Source organism: Paroedura picta, chromosome 2 (genome assembly GCF_049243985.1).
Source record: "Paroedura picta isolate Pp20150507F chromosome 2, Ppicta_v3.0, whole genome shotgun sequence".
Classification (NCBI taxonomy): Eukaryota; Metazoa; Chordata; class Lepidosauria; order Squamata; family Gekkonidae; genus Paroedura; species Paroedura picta.
The window spans coordinates 80,953,495-80,969,734 of record NC_135370.1 but is presented as its reverse complement, the minus strand read 5'-3'; the positions used below and the strand labels follow the sequence as shown (position 1 = coordinate 80,969,734).

The window sequence follows — 16,240 nt, the reverse complement described above, 5'->3', positions numbered from 1 at the left end:
TGAGTACCCAGCTTGCTGGGGGGTAGACGGTAATGACTGGGGAAGGCAATGGCAAACCACCCCGAATTGAGTCTGCCATGAAAACGCTAGAGGGCATCATCCCAAGGGTCAGACATGAACCGGTGCTTGCACAGGGGATACCTTTACCTTTACAGAGAGACTTCCCATCTTGTCCATTGCACTGCTCCCCACCTTTGGGGAAGTAGCCTTGCCTTTTTTGACTTCCATGTGTTCCTGGTCCCCAGCATGCTAGCAAACACTCCACAGTGTTCTCATAGGACAAATAGTGACAGGCATAACACTGCAGTGGCATTTTAAAAGTCTCTTGAATCTGTCTATGGTGAACAGTAAGCATAGCAAAATTCTGGCAACAGGTTCCATTTGGTTCCCACTTTATTTCCTAGGTTAACCCCATTTGGAAAATCAAGATTAACAGAGGGAGAGAAGCTGAATTAACTCGAGTTCCTGAAAGGTGTCCTTCAAGCTATAACATTGTGTTCCAGTTTGAGAGCCAGTTTGGTGTAGTGGTTAGGAGTGCGGACTTTTAATCTGGCGAACTGGGTTCAATTCTGCACTCCCCCACATGCAGCCAGCTGGGTGACCCTGGGCATGCCACGGCACTGATAAAGCTGTTCTGACTGAGTGGCAATATCAGGGCTCTCTCATCCTCAGCCACCTCACAGGATGTCTGTTGTGGGGAGAGGAAAGGGAAGGCGACTGTAAGCCGCTTTGAGCCTCCTTCGGGTAGTGAAAAGTGGCATATAAGAACCAACTCTTCTTCTTCTTCCTCACAGAAGCTGCTTGTAGAGGATTTTCGTCAGCTCCGTGCTACTGTTGAGAAGATGGGACTCTTGAACCCTAACCACCTCTTCTTCCTCCTGTACCTCATTCACATCTTGCTGCTGGATGTGGCTGCTTGGCTCAACCTGTGGTACTTCGGGCCATCCTTGGTGCCTTTCCTCATCTCTGGATTGCTGCTTGGCACAGTCCAGGTAATCTACTGGCTCTCACAGAACATGCAAGGGACGGTTTCGCTGCAGGGCTGTATCTGTGCTTTTAAATTAGGAATGCTCTGTCTTGGGGTTATAGGTTACACCAGCAGAACCAGGAATGTCTGGGCATTAATGAAAAAAGGTCTCTCTTTTTCCTTGCTGCTACTTTCTCTTCTCTGCGATATCCATTTTGCTCTTCCAGATATGCCGCCTCCAACCACCCCCAATCTCCTGATATCTGAAAGGGTCCTATCCATTCTCCTTCACTTCCTCTTATGCGAGGAGCTCCCTTCCAGGGCACCTCTTGAAACCGTCTCTTTGAATATCCCCACTTTCTTAGTCCGCCCACTGAAATCTGTATGTAGGTGACTGCCCCTGTTCCTGTTTGTTCCATTCCCCTCTCCTCTGCTGTTCCCAGGATTCAGATCTACACTCCTTGGGACAGTGAGCTGCGCTTTGTGGCATGGCATTGGTGACTTTGTATTAGGAATAATAAATAACATTAATAATTCTGCATTTCAGGCCCAGGCTGGTTGGCTGCAGCATGATTTGGGACACCTTTCAGTCTTTGGCAAGTCCAGATGGAACCACTGGGTCCACAAATTTGTGATTGGACACCTGAAAGTGAGTATTGGTGTAAGGTTTTTCCCTTCGCATTTCACCAGGGCTTAAAAACAGTTGGGATGCTTGGGCTGAGGCATCACTATGTATAGGCCCAGGATTTCCAATTAGAACTTCTCATCTTTTACTGTCTTCAGGGAGCACCAGCCAGCTGGTGGAATCATTGGCATTTTCAGCACCATGCTAAACCTAACTGCTTCCGCAAGGACCCCGACCTCAATATGCATCCTTTGTTTTTTGCATTGGGAAAGAAGCTCTCAGTGGAGGTGAGTCTTGTAGAGCTTTGGATAACCCTGCCAGGATTTACATTGGACTGGAGACCACAACGTTAGTATCAGGGGGAAACATTGTTCTGTAGATCTCTTGCTCAAATTGAGATGAGAGAAAGACTGCGAGGTCTTCCACAGCCAAGAAGGAACATTCTATTGCCATTATATTGTTCTGGCAGACAAATGAATTTGGAAACCCCGATGACCTGATTCAAAATGGATTTATTCATAAAGTCTGCTGGATGGATTTACTTTTGGGTCTCTGTTTGAAATAATATTATCAGGGCAGTTCTTCTTATAATTATTTGTATTACTAGCCTAAATAATGACAATCCCTCCCAAGTAAAACAGCGACCAAACTGTCAACCGTTCAAAACTTAACCCAAAGCACATGGCTGTTCTCTGTTGTATTGTGGTTTCCTCTGTAGAAAGGCTGTTGTGAGATAAAAAGTGAATATAAATAGTTGCTTGCCTTGTTGAAGGTTTTTTTTCCTTAAAGTTTTAAGTTCTAGCTGTCCTGAACTGCCACCTCAGTCTCTGGTATTTTGTCTTATTATATATTCTTTCCACACACTCTCCACCTATTAAAAAAATCCAAATGATTTAAAACAACAGCAACAACATTGAGTTCTTTCAGTGGGTTGATTAGTTAGACATGAAAGGAAGCATGTAGACTGGCTCACAGTAACTTCTTTCAGCCTCTGTTGCTTTGATCACCTTGGGCTGGAGAACGGTGCTTGGAAGGGTTTCAAAAGACTGGCTTTGTCTAAGGCATTCCTTTCATCTATTAAACCAGTTTGCTTACCAAAGACAGAAACTTGGTGGTGAAACCATGGCAATTTCTAGCCATGGCCTCATTTCCTAGTCAGTCTCCAACTCACTCCAAAATAACAGCAGCCAATAGGTAACACAGGATGTCTCATTTCTGTTTTCTAGCAGTTCATTCTGAATGTCAGGCTGTGCTGATCTGAGTTAATTCCTCTCTGACAAATGGCCTTGTGCTTACCTGCTGCCACGAGTCTCTTGAGAGTGGCAGGATACAAGCCCCAAAATATGAATGAATGAATGAATGAACGAACGAATGAATGAATGAATGAATGCCTTTGCCCTTATTATTTTTAGACTGGTTTCAGTGTGCTATAGGTGTCATCAGTCCTTTTCCCTCTCAATATTCTTCTGAGAGAGGGTGTTAATTAATACCTGTGATTTTAAAGGCGCAAGAGCTGACACAGGTTGAGGGAGGGAAATGGGAAGCTGTGTGGTGCAGGAGGAGGAGAAGAGTTGGTTCTTATATGCCGCTTTTTCTCTACCCGGAGGAGTCGCAGAGTGGCTTACATTCGCCTTCCCTTTCCTCTCCCCACAACAGACACCCTTTGAGGGAGGTGAGGCTGAAGAGTCCTGATATTCCTGCTCCGTCAGAACAGTTTTATCAGTGCTGGGGTGAGCCCAGGGTCACCCAGCTGCTTGCATGTGGGGGAGCACAGAATCAAACTCGGTTCGCCAGATTAGAAGTCTGCACTCCTAACCACTACACCAAGCAGGATGGCAGGAATGGCTGGAGAGGAGGGGTCTCAGTTCAAATTAGACCGAGAGGACATGAACTGCTTCAGATGCATTTGAACAGCAGTCAGATGCATTTGAGTGGGGGTTTGGCCCTGTCTGCTGACTGTGCGTTTTTAGCTTGCAGTTGTGTCAATCTCTCTTTTGCCATTTAAATTAGTTTCCTAGATGCAGATGCAAAGAGCTCATCTTGTTCTCTTAGAAAACTCACCCTTGTATTTCTGTTTTGATCTGGTGCTTGTGGGCTCTCTGTTGCATGTGCTCACCAATTGTGATCCAGTTCCAAAGGGCAAAGCATATTTTCATGTTGAGGCTCTTGGCATTCCTGTACTGCTTAAACTTGTGGCCATAATTTGAGTAGTTTTCCTGAATAAACTGGTCCTTGTTTTGTGGCTCTGCTGCCCCCTGATGGGAGACAATTGGCACACTGCGATGTTGGCGCTTTAAAGAGCACTTTTTGGATTTTTCTGATTTTTCTGACCTCATCAGATCTTTTTTTTGGGGGGGGGGGAAGAAATGATAAAAGACAAGATAGAACCATCAGCTTCATTAGCTCTTCTTAACTTATTTTTGAATAATAACATATGCTGTAAACTTTGGTTAATTTTATGATTGTAGCTGCCAGAATAGTTATTGCTAACAATTGGAAAAATGCTGAAAATTTGGTGATCCATAAGTAGTGGAATAAACTGATGCAACTTATGATACTAGAAAAAATAACTTACAATATAAGATTAATTCAAGGAGTCTGTAAAAGGAATGAATTTGATTTAGTTTGGAAAAACGTAATAAAATACCAAAAAAACAAACAACAACTTTAAATAGCAGTGTTTGGGAGTTAATTATATAAATATGAAACTTTGGGTATTTAGTTAATCATATTATGTTTGTTTCGTGGTTGTTGTTTGGGGGTTTTGTTGTTGTTTGCCTACACAGTATTCGTGATGACACTGTTCTTATTATTTTTTTATGTCTAAAATAAAAAAAATCAGATCTAGGAAGCTAGGCACAGCCAGCCCTGGTCAGTATTTGGGCCAGGGAAGATCAGGGTTGCTACACAGAGGCTGGCAATGGCAAACCACCTCTGAATGTCTCTCGCCTTGGAAATCCTATGGGACTGCCATGAGCAGGCTGGGAGATGATGGGACTTTCCACCCCCACTTGCTGGGCTTTGTTAAATAAAAAAAAAGTCATAGGAGGTAGTACTTCCCACTAGAACACCAGGCAAAAGCACAAAGTGTTCCGGACTCACTTTCCCTCATTTGTAGTAATCTGTAATTTAAAACAGAATTGTTTTGAGCATTGCTTCTGTTGGAATATTGGCAACCACAGATACCCGAAAGATAATGTCATGCGGAGGCCAGGAGAATCATCATTAGATGGGAATGGGGTGGTGGCATTGAGAAATTAAAAGCCTCCTGCAGAACCATAGCTTGAGAGTACAACTGTCTTAAGCCAGCGTAGTGTAGTGGCTAAGGGTAGTGGCTTCTAATCTGGAGAGACAGGTTTGATTCCCTGCTCCTCCACATGTAGCTGGCTTGGTGCCCCTTGGGTGTCTGTTGTGGGGAGAGGAAAGGAACATGATTGTAAGCCGTTTTGAGACTTTGTGAGCTGCTTTGTAAGCAATTGTAAGCTGCTTTGAGAATCCTTCGGGTAGCAAGAAATCAGTTCTTCTTATAAAATTCTCCAAGTCCAGTACAAATTGGTAACATTCAGCTTGTCTCCTGTCTCACATATATACATAGCCTTATGAATCACGGGGGTGGGGGAAACTATATTCTATCTGGAAGGACCTCAGTTGATCAGATCATGGTAGTGGGATTGCAGTGCAGACTGCCCACTCACTGGAAGCCCTGGGTTAGGCAAAGTTTATCCATTCTGCATCCCTGTGGTTGGGCCTTGAGGTCAGTAGTTCTCCTCAAAGAGATAAACTAGTGGAGAGATTTAGGCTTAAAGTATCTGATAGTGAGGGATGCTTGGCTGATGCTAACCCTGCTGGCTTGCTGTTTCTCCTTTCCCTTCTCCCAGCTGGGTGTGAAGAAAAAGAAGTTCATGCCCTATAACCACCAGCACAAGTATTTCTTTATCCGTGAGTATAATTTCCTTTCTGTTGCAGAATAGGGCGAGTGTTGCAAGCTCACAACATGTATCATAACAACGTCTTGCAACATTGTTCGCCCACACACGGCAACAATTCATAAAATATAAAAAGATGTATTCATGCTTGGTTACCTGTCACTAATTCTTTTGAACTATTTATGAGCCTCTTTTAGGCCGCAGTGCTTATAACTTTTCACAGCCAAGCCTTACAGCAGATTGCATTAGTCTGGCCAAAGACAACTAGTTGTAGCCGGTTGGGCAAAACCCTCTTCTCAGTGTCTGTGAAGCAGAGTTGGGTGATAAAGCAGCTGGACGAGGAGGCATGTCCACGTGCGGCTTTTCATTCTAATGGCCCGGTGTCTAATGCTAAATCAGGAGAGAAAAATTGGCACAAGAGAGCAAGAACTCTGTGCAGCCAGAGCAGGGGGAGGGGGAAGTAGCACAAATGAGCTGAGGAACGAGGATGTCTTCTAGTGCTCATTTCAGATTCTAATAGGTTCTTGAATTCCCTTTTTAATGTGTCCCAGTTGGACCACCAGCTCTGGTGCCTTTCTACCTACAGTGGTACATCTTCTACTTTGTGGTCCAGCGCAAACAATGGGCGGTGAGTAGGCATTGTCCTCTGCAAGCTTGTGGGCCTTTAAAATCCGCAGCACGGGCCGGGGGTCAGATGCAAATCCAGTAGTCACTTGGTTATGTACAGTGCATGCCCTTGCTCATAGCAGTTAGGTGGTGGGGGTGGTGGCAGGGGCAGCAGGAGGGTAGTTCTGTGAATTTTGTAAATGCACATTGGAGCGCATGGTTTGTTTTCTTTCTTCCTTCCACAAAGGCAGCTGCTTTATGATTCACATTCCTTTAGTCTACCCACCTCTCTCTTGTTTTCCTCAAAAGTAAAACCATTTAGTGTCTACCTCTTTGGGACTTGGGAGTGGTCTGCCCTCAGTTCTTCACCTGTGGACGGTTTAGCAAGGAACCCCAGGAAGAAAACTCTGGGGTTTCATTTCCTGTCTTGCACAAGGGAAGGGAGAGCATGGATAACGTCAAGTAGGAGTCTGCAGGCAGGCTGCGGCCTGAGCAAATGGGAGGCGGAAGTGTGGTATTATAATAATCTTTTCTTTAGATCTTTCCTCCTCTACTTTGTGGCAGGATCTGGCCTGGATGGTGACTTTTTATATTCGGTTCTTTCTGACTTACTCATTCTTACTGGAACCCAAGAGTCTCTTGGTTCTCTTCTTCATGCTCAGGTAAATCGGATTTGGACCCCTTTTTTTTGTTTCATGGGATTATCATCTCATGCCAATGTGCAATGATCAAAATACAGAACTTTTAAATTACCATGGATGATCCAGCCTTCCTTGAGAGAGGCCTTGTGTATAAGTGTGTGTGTTTGTGCAATGGGTCTTTGCATGAACACATATGCTGCCTTATCCACTTCCCTCTCAAGACTTCATGGGAGGGGTAGGATGCCCACATTTGAATGCTGTGCCGGGAGTGTGAGTGTGCCATGCTCATAAAGGAGTAATTAATCTAGACACAATGATGTAGAGTACATTTTCCTAATAACTCTTTCTTGCTGGTTGAGCAAGACTTTTCATCTCCCCATGCCTATGCTTTTTACTGTGGCTCATTTTCTTTTGCCCGGTGTGATTTTGCAGTCCTAATTCTAGCTCTATACTAACCTTCAGATGTCTGGGCTATTTGGAAATGGACTTATTTGGTGCTTTTCAGTGGTTTCTCCACTGAATTCAGTAGCCAAGAACGTGATCACTGCCTTCCTTTGTTTTGCACAGAATTATAGAGAGCCACTGGTTTGTCTGGGTGACACAAATGAACCACATCCCAATGAACATTGATTATGACAGGAATGCAGAATGGTTCTCAGCCCAGGTGAGACCTGCTTTCTTTCTAGTAATCATTATTATAAAAATAACTCAGAGTGAACGAGCAATAGAAGAGATGTGTGGCATTGTGAAGGAAAGGGTTAAGAATAGTATTTGGTTGTCAGAGTGGGTCGGTATCATCATAGAGTGGATAAAATTACGAAGGACTTCTACCAAATCCTCCTGTGTTCCCAACTGTTTGTCCTTGTTATTGACTCCTTGTGCTCTCCCTTATTCCTTACCATCAATCTGGCTGCATTAATTATCTGAAAAGCAGCCTGACTGATAGTAAGGAATATGGGAGAGCACAGGGAGTCAATAACAAGGACAAACAGTTGGGAACACAGGAGGATTTGGTGGAAAGTACCCTGTGACCAATTATGCACGGTGGCAGCTATGCTGCGCTGCTGCTGTGCCGTTGCGGCGGGGCCAAAAGCCCTGCTGTCCCCTGTGTACGCACGGGGGTGGAGCTCCGCCAGTTGCGCCAGGACAATGGCCCCGTGCACGCAACGCAGGGCCGGGAGCACCAGGAGTGCTGGTAAGCGGTGGCAGCGGCTGGGGGGGATTGGGGGCAGGGGCCCCACTGCAGGATGGTGGGGAGCAGCATGCTGCTTTCCAACCATGGTGGGGGTGGGGGGGTGGTCGCCCTTGTTGTCTCCATAGAGTCGCGGAGCTGGCAGGGGTGAGAGGCCCTTGGGGGGCACAGAAGATGGAGGAAATGCCTTCCTTTCTTTTTCTTTCTCCTACCCTCTGTCCCCCCTTCTTTTGTCCTTCATTGTTTCTCTCCTTCTCCCTTCCAGCAGTTTTCTCCAGGGGAAGTGGTGCCTGGAGATCAATTATTCCTGAAGGTCTCCAGGGTCTCACCTGGAGATTGGCAACCCACATGGAGGAGAAGTGGGGGCATCAGACCCAGCCCTTGAGATTAGAGGCTGCTACTCTTCAGCCACTTCACTGTGCTGGATCTCAAGTTCAAGCAGGGAGCAGGGAGAGGAGGGCCAGCAGCCCGGAAGGACACAGTGCAAGTGTGTGTCCTAGTGCCTGTTGTATTCCCGGGTGCAATGGGCTTTGCTCCTACTGATTAACATAATTCTCTGCTTCTCTAGTGTATCCTTGTAGCAACCTGTGAGGTAGATTAGGCTGAGAATATATGATCAGGCCAGGGTCACCTAGCAAACGTCCATGGCAAAGTGGGGATCTGAGTCTCCCAAATCCTTGTCTGACACCTTAACCCAGAGGTTCCCAGACTTTTTGAACCTGTAGGCTCTTTTGGAATTCCAACAGATGGTGATGGATGCAACCAAAAATGGTTGCCCCAGGAGGTGGAGCCAACCACAGACTGTCAGGGTTTATGCATAACTCTGATAGTAAATTTTCAGCGTTATAGGTAGAAGCTCTTTTTCTTAATTACTGCTTTCATGACAGAAGTCATAAACAGAGATTTACAAGATGAAGATGCACACTAAAAGGAAAGCCTAAGATTTGCTTTCTGAGTTATAACATGATTTTATTACAGACACCAAAGATGTAGCTACATAGAACTTTTCCGCACTGGGAATTTGCACTGGGAATCATCTGGAGGCAGGGCAAATTCCTGATTCCAAATGACATCAAGGTTGGTCTGAGGCCATCCGAAGCTTGGCCCTACTCAAGCTTTCATTTGCCCTGGGGCCTACGTTGGGTGTAGGCCATGGGGAAAGGAAGAATCCTGACCTGTTTCCTCCCCACCCGTGGCCATGACTTCAGTGTCCCAGGAGAGACAAATCATGCCCCAGGTGGCTTCACTGTGTAGTGTGGCAGAGCCACCTGGGGCATTTAATTTTTTTTATTTTTAAGAACAAGGTATTACATTGTATTGCAATATACTGTTCTTAAAACCCTGCAGTGTGGCAGAACTTTGCTGCTCATCTGCCTCATCTGGAGGCACAAATCAGGGGCAGACCAGGTCCAGTGGGGAATGTGCTCCCCCATCTAGACCTGGGAAGAGGTGGGGCAACCTGCTCTGGCTGAAACACCTGGTTGCAGCCTGGCATGCCACTGCCTGTGCAGAATGGGTCACGTAATTACTTGTTTATCTTAATCTCTTAGTATCTGAAGAAGTGTGCATGCAGCGCAAAAACTTATACCTTGAATAAAACTTTGTTGGTCTTAAAGGTGCCACTGGACTTGAACTTTGTTCTTAGTAACCAAGAAGACTTTGCTTCTAAAGAGACAGAGTTCTTCATAAGCAAAGGAAAGATCAAATCAGCTCTCAAATCTGAATGTTCAGGCAATCCAAAAGAATATGATCTATAGAATCAAGTTAGTTAGTACCGCATCCACAAGTCCATTAGAGCAGGGGTAGTCAACCTGTGGTCCTCCAGATGTTCATGGACTACAATTCCCATGAGCCCCTGCCAGCAAATGCTGGCAGGGGCTCATGAGAATTGTTGTCCATGAACATCTGGAGGACCACAGGTTGACTAACCCCGCATTAGAGTATGGAATACCATTAACACTTTCTAACAGCCCAACAGAACTGAAGATAGCAAACAAATTAAATGTCCTATGCTTTGGAAGAGATCATTCAGGCAGGTGGTTTGACATTTTTATTAGTTGAAGAATACCAACTAAAAAGGATGAATGTACTCTGACTTTGTTCCCACGCTGGAGGTCCTGCGCCGGGCTGCAGGTTGGAGTTTGAGCCAGGGCAAGTTGCCCTGCCTTTTCCTGCTCCTGCACAGGGAAGCATTTGGCCTGGCGCACCTCATCTGCCCCGGATTTGTGCTCCCACATGGGAGCTGGGGCAGCCAAGTTCCCAGTGCGGAAACGGTCTGAGTGGTCTTACCAACATATTCTTATAATCAAGATCCCTCAAACACCTTTTAATTGATTGACTCAATTCACAACTACTCATAGTTTCTATCTTATCATTGGTAATGCCCAGACATCATAATTTAAATTCCAAATATTTATCCCAGTCACTCATGTGATGATCCAGTATAACTAACCCCAGAAAACCTGATTCTAAATTCAATGTGAACATACTATTTTTTTTTTCAGATTAAATTTCTCTACCAAGCCTTTGCTTCATACAAGCCTTTGCTTGTATCAGCTCTCCAAACTATTCCTGCCACATATCTTGGAATTCTCAGAATGTTATATAAAAACCTTAGCAATAGACCATCAATATTATCTGTTACCAGACTAATCCAAATTTCTACAGCTCACAATAACTGCCCCAAAACTTTAGCCTTAAATGTTTGAATTCCTGCAGGAGCCTATTGTTCCTCAAACACATGCAAAAAACACCTCAAAAATAGCCTTCCCTGTACTCATAGCTATTCATATGCATCCTCCAAGAGAGATTAGTTTGAAATATAACTCCTAAGTATTTAAATTTCTCTACTTGCTCCATAAAATGACCTGCTACTTTCCTGTATTTTTTTACTAAACAGAAGGCCCTTTAACTGAGATCCTTTTTGGAGCAATACTCACGAAAGGAGACTATAAGTTTTCATAAGTCAACCATTGATTGTGAGAGAATAATTGTTTTGTCCATATAGAAAGGATATGGCAATTTAACATGTAGATAAACCATATGTGATTCATTGCTGAAAATATAAGATCATAGGTCATTGATATAAAAAAAATTAAAACTGAGGATACATCTGTGCTTCACTTCTTTGCTCAATACTGTAGCTCAATTCAGGAGATAGACCACATTTTTATTTATTTTTATTTATTTTCACATTTATAGCCCACCCCTATCAGATCTGCCATGTCAGGGCAGCTTACAACATGTAACAATTATAAGTCATACAACGTCAAAACAAGTAAAACAATTTAAAATACCCATAAATTGGTGGTGTAGTGTTTGATGGTTGGGTGTTGTGATGCTTTATGGATCTCATGGGGACTCTGCTCTGACCACTATGCAAGTGAGGTGGCATTGTTGTGGTGGATCCTGACCTTCTCAGGACCGCTCAGCAAATAGGAGATGTGTCATTGGCACAGCCAGGTGTACGTATGTTATTCATCCACTCTTTCCCAATGACACATTTTTGTAGATTCTGTCCTTCTGGTTAAAGTGCTTCCTTGACAATGGAGATAATTCTGTTCTGGATATCTGGTGGTTGTTTTTCAATCTGTGTCTCTTCTTCTGAGTGGTGTGATGAAGACTTTCCCTTGGAAATTGAGCAACCAGTCTGGAGATAGTGATCACACTAGAACCTCCCTCCTTACAAGGGGCTCCTATACCAGTTCCTTATCTTGACTTTTCTCCTTGCAATCATAACTCCTTGAACAAAGTAGGAGCGGGGTGGGGAAGGGTGTGCCGCCGGCAGCAGGCGTAGAAATTGAAACACTGTCATGTGGATGCTTCTCTTTCTCCTCCCTCTGCAGCTCCAGGCAACATGTAACGTGCACCAGTCTTTTTTCAACGACTGGTTCAGTGGACACCTCAATTTCCAAATTGAGCACCAGTGAGTACATCCCTTTTGAAGGCCAGGAAGATCTCTTGTGGTAAAGCAGTCATTACAGCTGCCAACACAGTTTGGGAAAACAGGCTCGAATCAGGGAGGAGTTAAACCATCAGACAGACAAAGAGGAAAATGCACAGGCTGTAACTGTGAGCTCATTCCGAGGCCCCTTACTAATTCCTGCTTGGGCAAGCAGGACTGAAGCATTATTTCTCCAGGCCTAGAACAAATTTGTAACATTTATTTATTTATTCCATTTATTTACAGCCCCTTCCAGGCAGCCTGCTTGAGGCGGTTCACAGCAGTTGGGCTGCACGTACCTCCCTCGCCCCAACAGAGGGGGATTGAGAGGAGGGCCCTAATGTTTCGCTGCTCGGTCTCAACCAAACGTCTGGTGGAAGAGCTCCATTTTACAGGCCCTGTGGAACTGTGAAAGCCCCATGGGGGCCTTCAGGTCTTCTGGGAACTCATTCCACCCGGTTGGGGCCAGGACTGAAAGGGCCCTGGCCTTGGTTGTGCCCAGGCTTACTTCGCATGGGCCAGGGACCACCAACCTGTTCAGATTCATAGAGCGTAATGCTCTGCGTGGGGCATAGGGAGTCAGACGGCCCTTCAGATGCATGTGTTTCTTCACTCAAGTAGTCTCATCCCATGCGTACTGTGGTAGTGTGTCAAGAAAGAAAAAGTCTTGATTTCTGAAATTACACAAATAGACCCCAGCGTGGAAATGGGCTTGCAGCCTCGACTGGGTGGGCCTTCCGAGAACTTTTAAAGTGTACCCATTGTCTCCCTTCCCTGGACAGTTGGCAAGCCTTGTAAGCATGGAGAGCTCTGGGGCAAGCTTCATAGGAGAGGGGAGTGTTGGGGACAGACACATGATCCTATGGTGTGATTTTTCTCTGCAGCCTCTTCCCTACCATGCCTCGACACAACTTCTGGAAGGTAACACCCTTGGTGAAGTCCATGTGTGCAAAATACGGCATCGAGTACCAGTCCAAGCCTCTGCTCACAGCCTTTGCAGACATTGTATAGTAGGTATCACTGTGATGTCATAGTTTTGTGGCCATCTTGGGTGGGGAGCCATATCAGATAGATGCAGTGTGAAAGGGCCATAAGCAGAATGGAAAAGGTGGGGTTTCATAGTGCCTCTTATCTCTTGCTGCGGCTTCTAATGTTACCCAATAGCTAGGAAGTGTTTAATATGGGGAAACACCCTTCATGAAAGTCCCAGTTCCTTAAGCAGCAGTCTTGGAAGAGTTTTCTGCAACCTCCTTGTAGAAGTTATTGTTAGGGCTAGGTGTGCTGGATAGTCCCATCTCTCCAATCTGTGCTTTGTAGAGATTAGGCAGATATGGCATATGCATGCAAAATGATTTCTTGTCTGAGAGGTGTTTGAGTTGTCAAGCATTTGGAATGCAATGGTGATGGATGCTCTGCAGAGAAGAGGAGCTGAGGCACAGAAGAGCAGCTGAGGTGAGGTTTAGGAGCCCTGAGAAGGAGGGAGGAGGTGGAGGGGAAGTGCTGCAGATAGAAACTCAATCTATGGCTTTGGGCTGCATGAAAATTCTGTGGGATCTCCTTTGGACTAGCACGTTCACATATGCAAGTCAACCAGGATGTTGCAAACAAGGCATATCTGAACAGGCTCTGTGGCTCTTTCTAGGAGATGACACTGCTTCTCTCCTTGTGCCTCCTCCCCTTCCCATTCTGAGGATAGGGTATTTTAATATTTTATTCTTCATACTTTCTAGAGTTGTTAGAATTCCTGGCCACTATCTCATTGCCCTTTATGTTCTATTTCCGGTTGTTTTCTGAGCCAACATGATTCTTTCCCTCCCTCCCTCCCTCCCTCCCTCCCCTTTCCAGCTCTCTGAAGGATTCCGGGGAACTCTGGCTGGACGCATACATGCATAATTAAGAAGGAAGCAACATCCCATTGGAGCGGAGCCGCCCACTTTTGCCCCCTCTAGCAGTTGGCATCGCGAAGCAAGCAAGGGCCTCACTTGGTTGGGGGTGGGCAGCCGGTTGAGCTGAATTTTGCTGCTGGATGTGATGTGTTATCCCTTGCTCTTTTCTCATTGCTCCTCTGGACCTCATGAGTTACTGAGAAGTTCCCTGGAGACATATGTAGGACTAGGAAACAAACTCCCTTCTATTTGCTGTCATTTTACATGCTTCATGTGTAGAGAGGAAATCATACAAAGACTCTCTTGGCCTTGCTGTCTAATTTGCCTTGCTCCTTCTCAGAGCAAAAGGAACCCAGGATGAAGTGAAAGTCTGAGAAGTAAAGGGGGGAAAGGGGTTGGGTGGGGCAGGAAACAATATACAGAGTTTGAGAGCTGCAACAGTTTGAAGACAAAGAACAAGGGACAGCAGGGACCAGAGAAGATCATAGATGCTCAGTCTCAGAACAAGGACTGCAGGAAGAGAGCAGCCAAAATCTGACATGGGGACAAGTGCCCAAGAAATACCAGACAGCAACTGGACTTTCTCAGTGGCAGAAATATATTGGGGAAACATCTGTGGCTGTATTTTTCTCACAAAGACCAAGAAGAGCTGTAGCTAACTGTAGGCATTTGTCAATCCACAGGACAGTTTTTGATTCAAGAATAATGGATTTCAATTGAAGGATTATTGATCCTCTACAGAGGGAGACATTGATGCTGGTGGACACTCTTCGCGCTTTCTTACTTTAGTTGCTAAGATGCCTCCAGCAGTTGAGGAGGAGGGCCAAAGTAAACTTTTCTTACCTGGAATGGTGCTCTTTCCACATTCCACCTTGCTCAGTTACTAAGGGCTCTTTATCTACCACACAACCAATTTGTCTGCACTCTGCAAAGAGAATACTTAGTACCTACTCAGGTGTCTGCTGTGAAAAGTATGCCTCTTGGCTATATAAAGGCATGCTTTGCATCACTTTGGAACAGAGATATCCAAGCTCAAGCTGACCTCTGAGTAAAGGAGGGGAACACCCTCACCATTATTTTTGACAGAGAAGAGCCACCATGACCTGTCCCTGTAATTTCTTTCATGGCCACTTAGTTGCACAAACACCTCCCCACATGGTAATAATAAGACATGGCCTTAAGAAAGTTCAAATCTAGAAAAACTACTGCCCCTTCATGGTAACATGTTTTGCTCACCGAAGCTGATCGTGCAACTTTCCTTGGGGCAGAGCGTAGGCAAATCCACTGGATTGTCCTCTTCCTCTTCTCTAAGGAACACCAACCTGAGGGCTTGGAACCAGATGTGCTTTGTATTTCCCACAGGAGCGACTATATGTGGAGTCAGAACTGTATCCAAAGCCCTAGATCGCTTTTCAGACTTCTGCAGCGCCATTCAGATTAACAAACAGGAATGTGTATTTTTTTTGGGGGGGGGGGTTTGTTTTCATGACCTTGGCTGTAGGGAACCCTCACCCATCGTGTATGATAGTGGTATCCTCTAATCCCAACAATTGCTCTTTTCTCCTCCGGGAGATGCACATGTTTGAAGACCCATACCGAACATTGGTGAAGGCACAATTGGACTTTCTAGAAAGCATTATCATTCCAGCCAACAGAGAGCAATGGTGCAACCATCCAAAGAAAGCTGTTCGGTTGCACCTCTGATTCTCTTGTAAGAGGTGCCTGCAAATCATGGTTTGGAAGGAAGGAGCTATTTGGTGAATTGCCTTTAGAGACTTATGCCACTTGATGGCAATAGAGCACAACTGCCAAATTAGGGAAATGGTGAGAGGGGAGTAGCCCCTTGCAACATGTAGTTTAAGATGAAACCCCCAAATCTCTAAAATGCCTTTTTTTTGAGCCTCAGTTCTTTCCTTCTACTTCTCTTCATTACCTGCCTCTCTTACAGAGAGACGCGTGTGATGTAAGATGGATCCTGTCCCTTGGATAGCCCTTGCATGTGTTGCAGCCAATCAACTTGCTGGTTCATTTCCAAATGAGAGTGGGACTGATTTACCTTTTGGAAGGATTCAGCCTGAGAGTCCTCCCCTTGCCCTTGGCATCATTATATGAAGGGATGGGGAACTGGGAGGGAGAGGAAGGATTGTCTCCCTGTGGATAAAAGGAATGGACTGTTGTGTTGTGTGTGCATTTTCTATGGGGAATTAAAAAACTGCAGTTAAATCATGATATAAAAAGCTGCACAATCTAATTGAAATGTTGAATAACAGAGTAGTTTCAGCAAGCATGTGCCTCCTTTCTGTCGTTTCATTTGTTTTCCTCCTGTTTCATGGTCCTAGGGGAGATGGTCTGAAGGGGATTCCTTGTTTCTCTCCCAGTCCAAATGGCGTTGGGATCCAAATAGAAGACTCAGTAGGCAGTCTGTGATCAGATCACCTGATTTAAATAAAAAGG

The 16,240-nt window shown here is 45.1% G+C and overlaps 1 protein-coding gene across 1 annotated transcript in view; it reads left to right on the top strand.

The window, feature by feature from the left end:
• Positions 1–16,070, top strand: part of LOC143829786 (acyl-CoA (8-3)-desaturase-like) — a 30,955-nt gene extending 14,885 nt beyond the window's left edge. Inside the window, exons 3-12 of the mRNA XM_077321188.1 lie at positions 795–992; positions 1,515–1,616; positions 1,751–1,879; positions 5,471–5,531; positions 6,070–6,146; positions 6,689–6,786; positions 7,333–7,429; positions 11,803–11,882; positions 12,785–12,910; positions 13,746–16,070. Of these exons, the coding sequence (XP_077177303.1) occupies positions 795–992; positions 1,515–1,616; positions 1,751–1,879; positions 5,471–5,531; positions 6,070–6,146; positions 6,689–6,786; positions 7,333–7,429; positions 11,803–11,882; positions 12,785–12,910; positions 13,746–13,797 (1,020 nt within the window). The 3' untranslated portion in view covers positions 13,798–16,070. The remainder of the gene's footprint in view (positions 1–794; positions 993–1,514; positions 1,617–1,750; positions 1,880–5,470; positions 5,532–6,069; positions 6,147–6,688; positions 6,787–7,332; positions 7,430–11,802; positions 11,883–12,784; positions 12,911–13,745) is intronic.
• Positions 16,071–16,240: the final 170 nt, after the last annotated feature.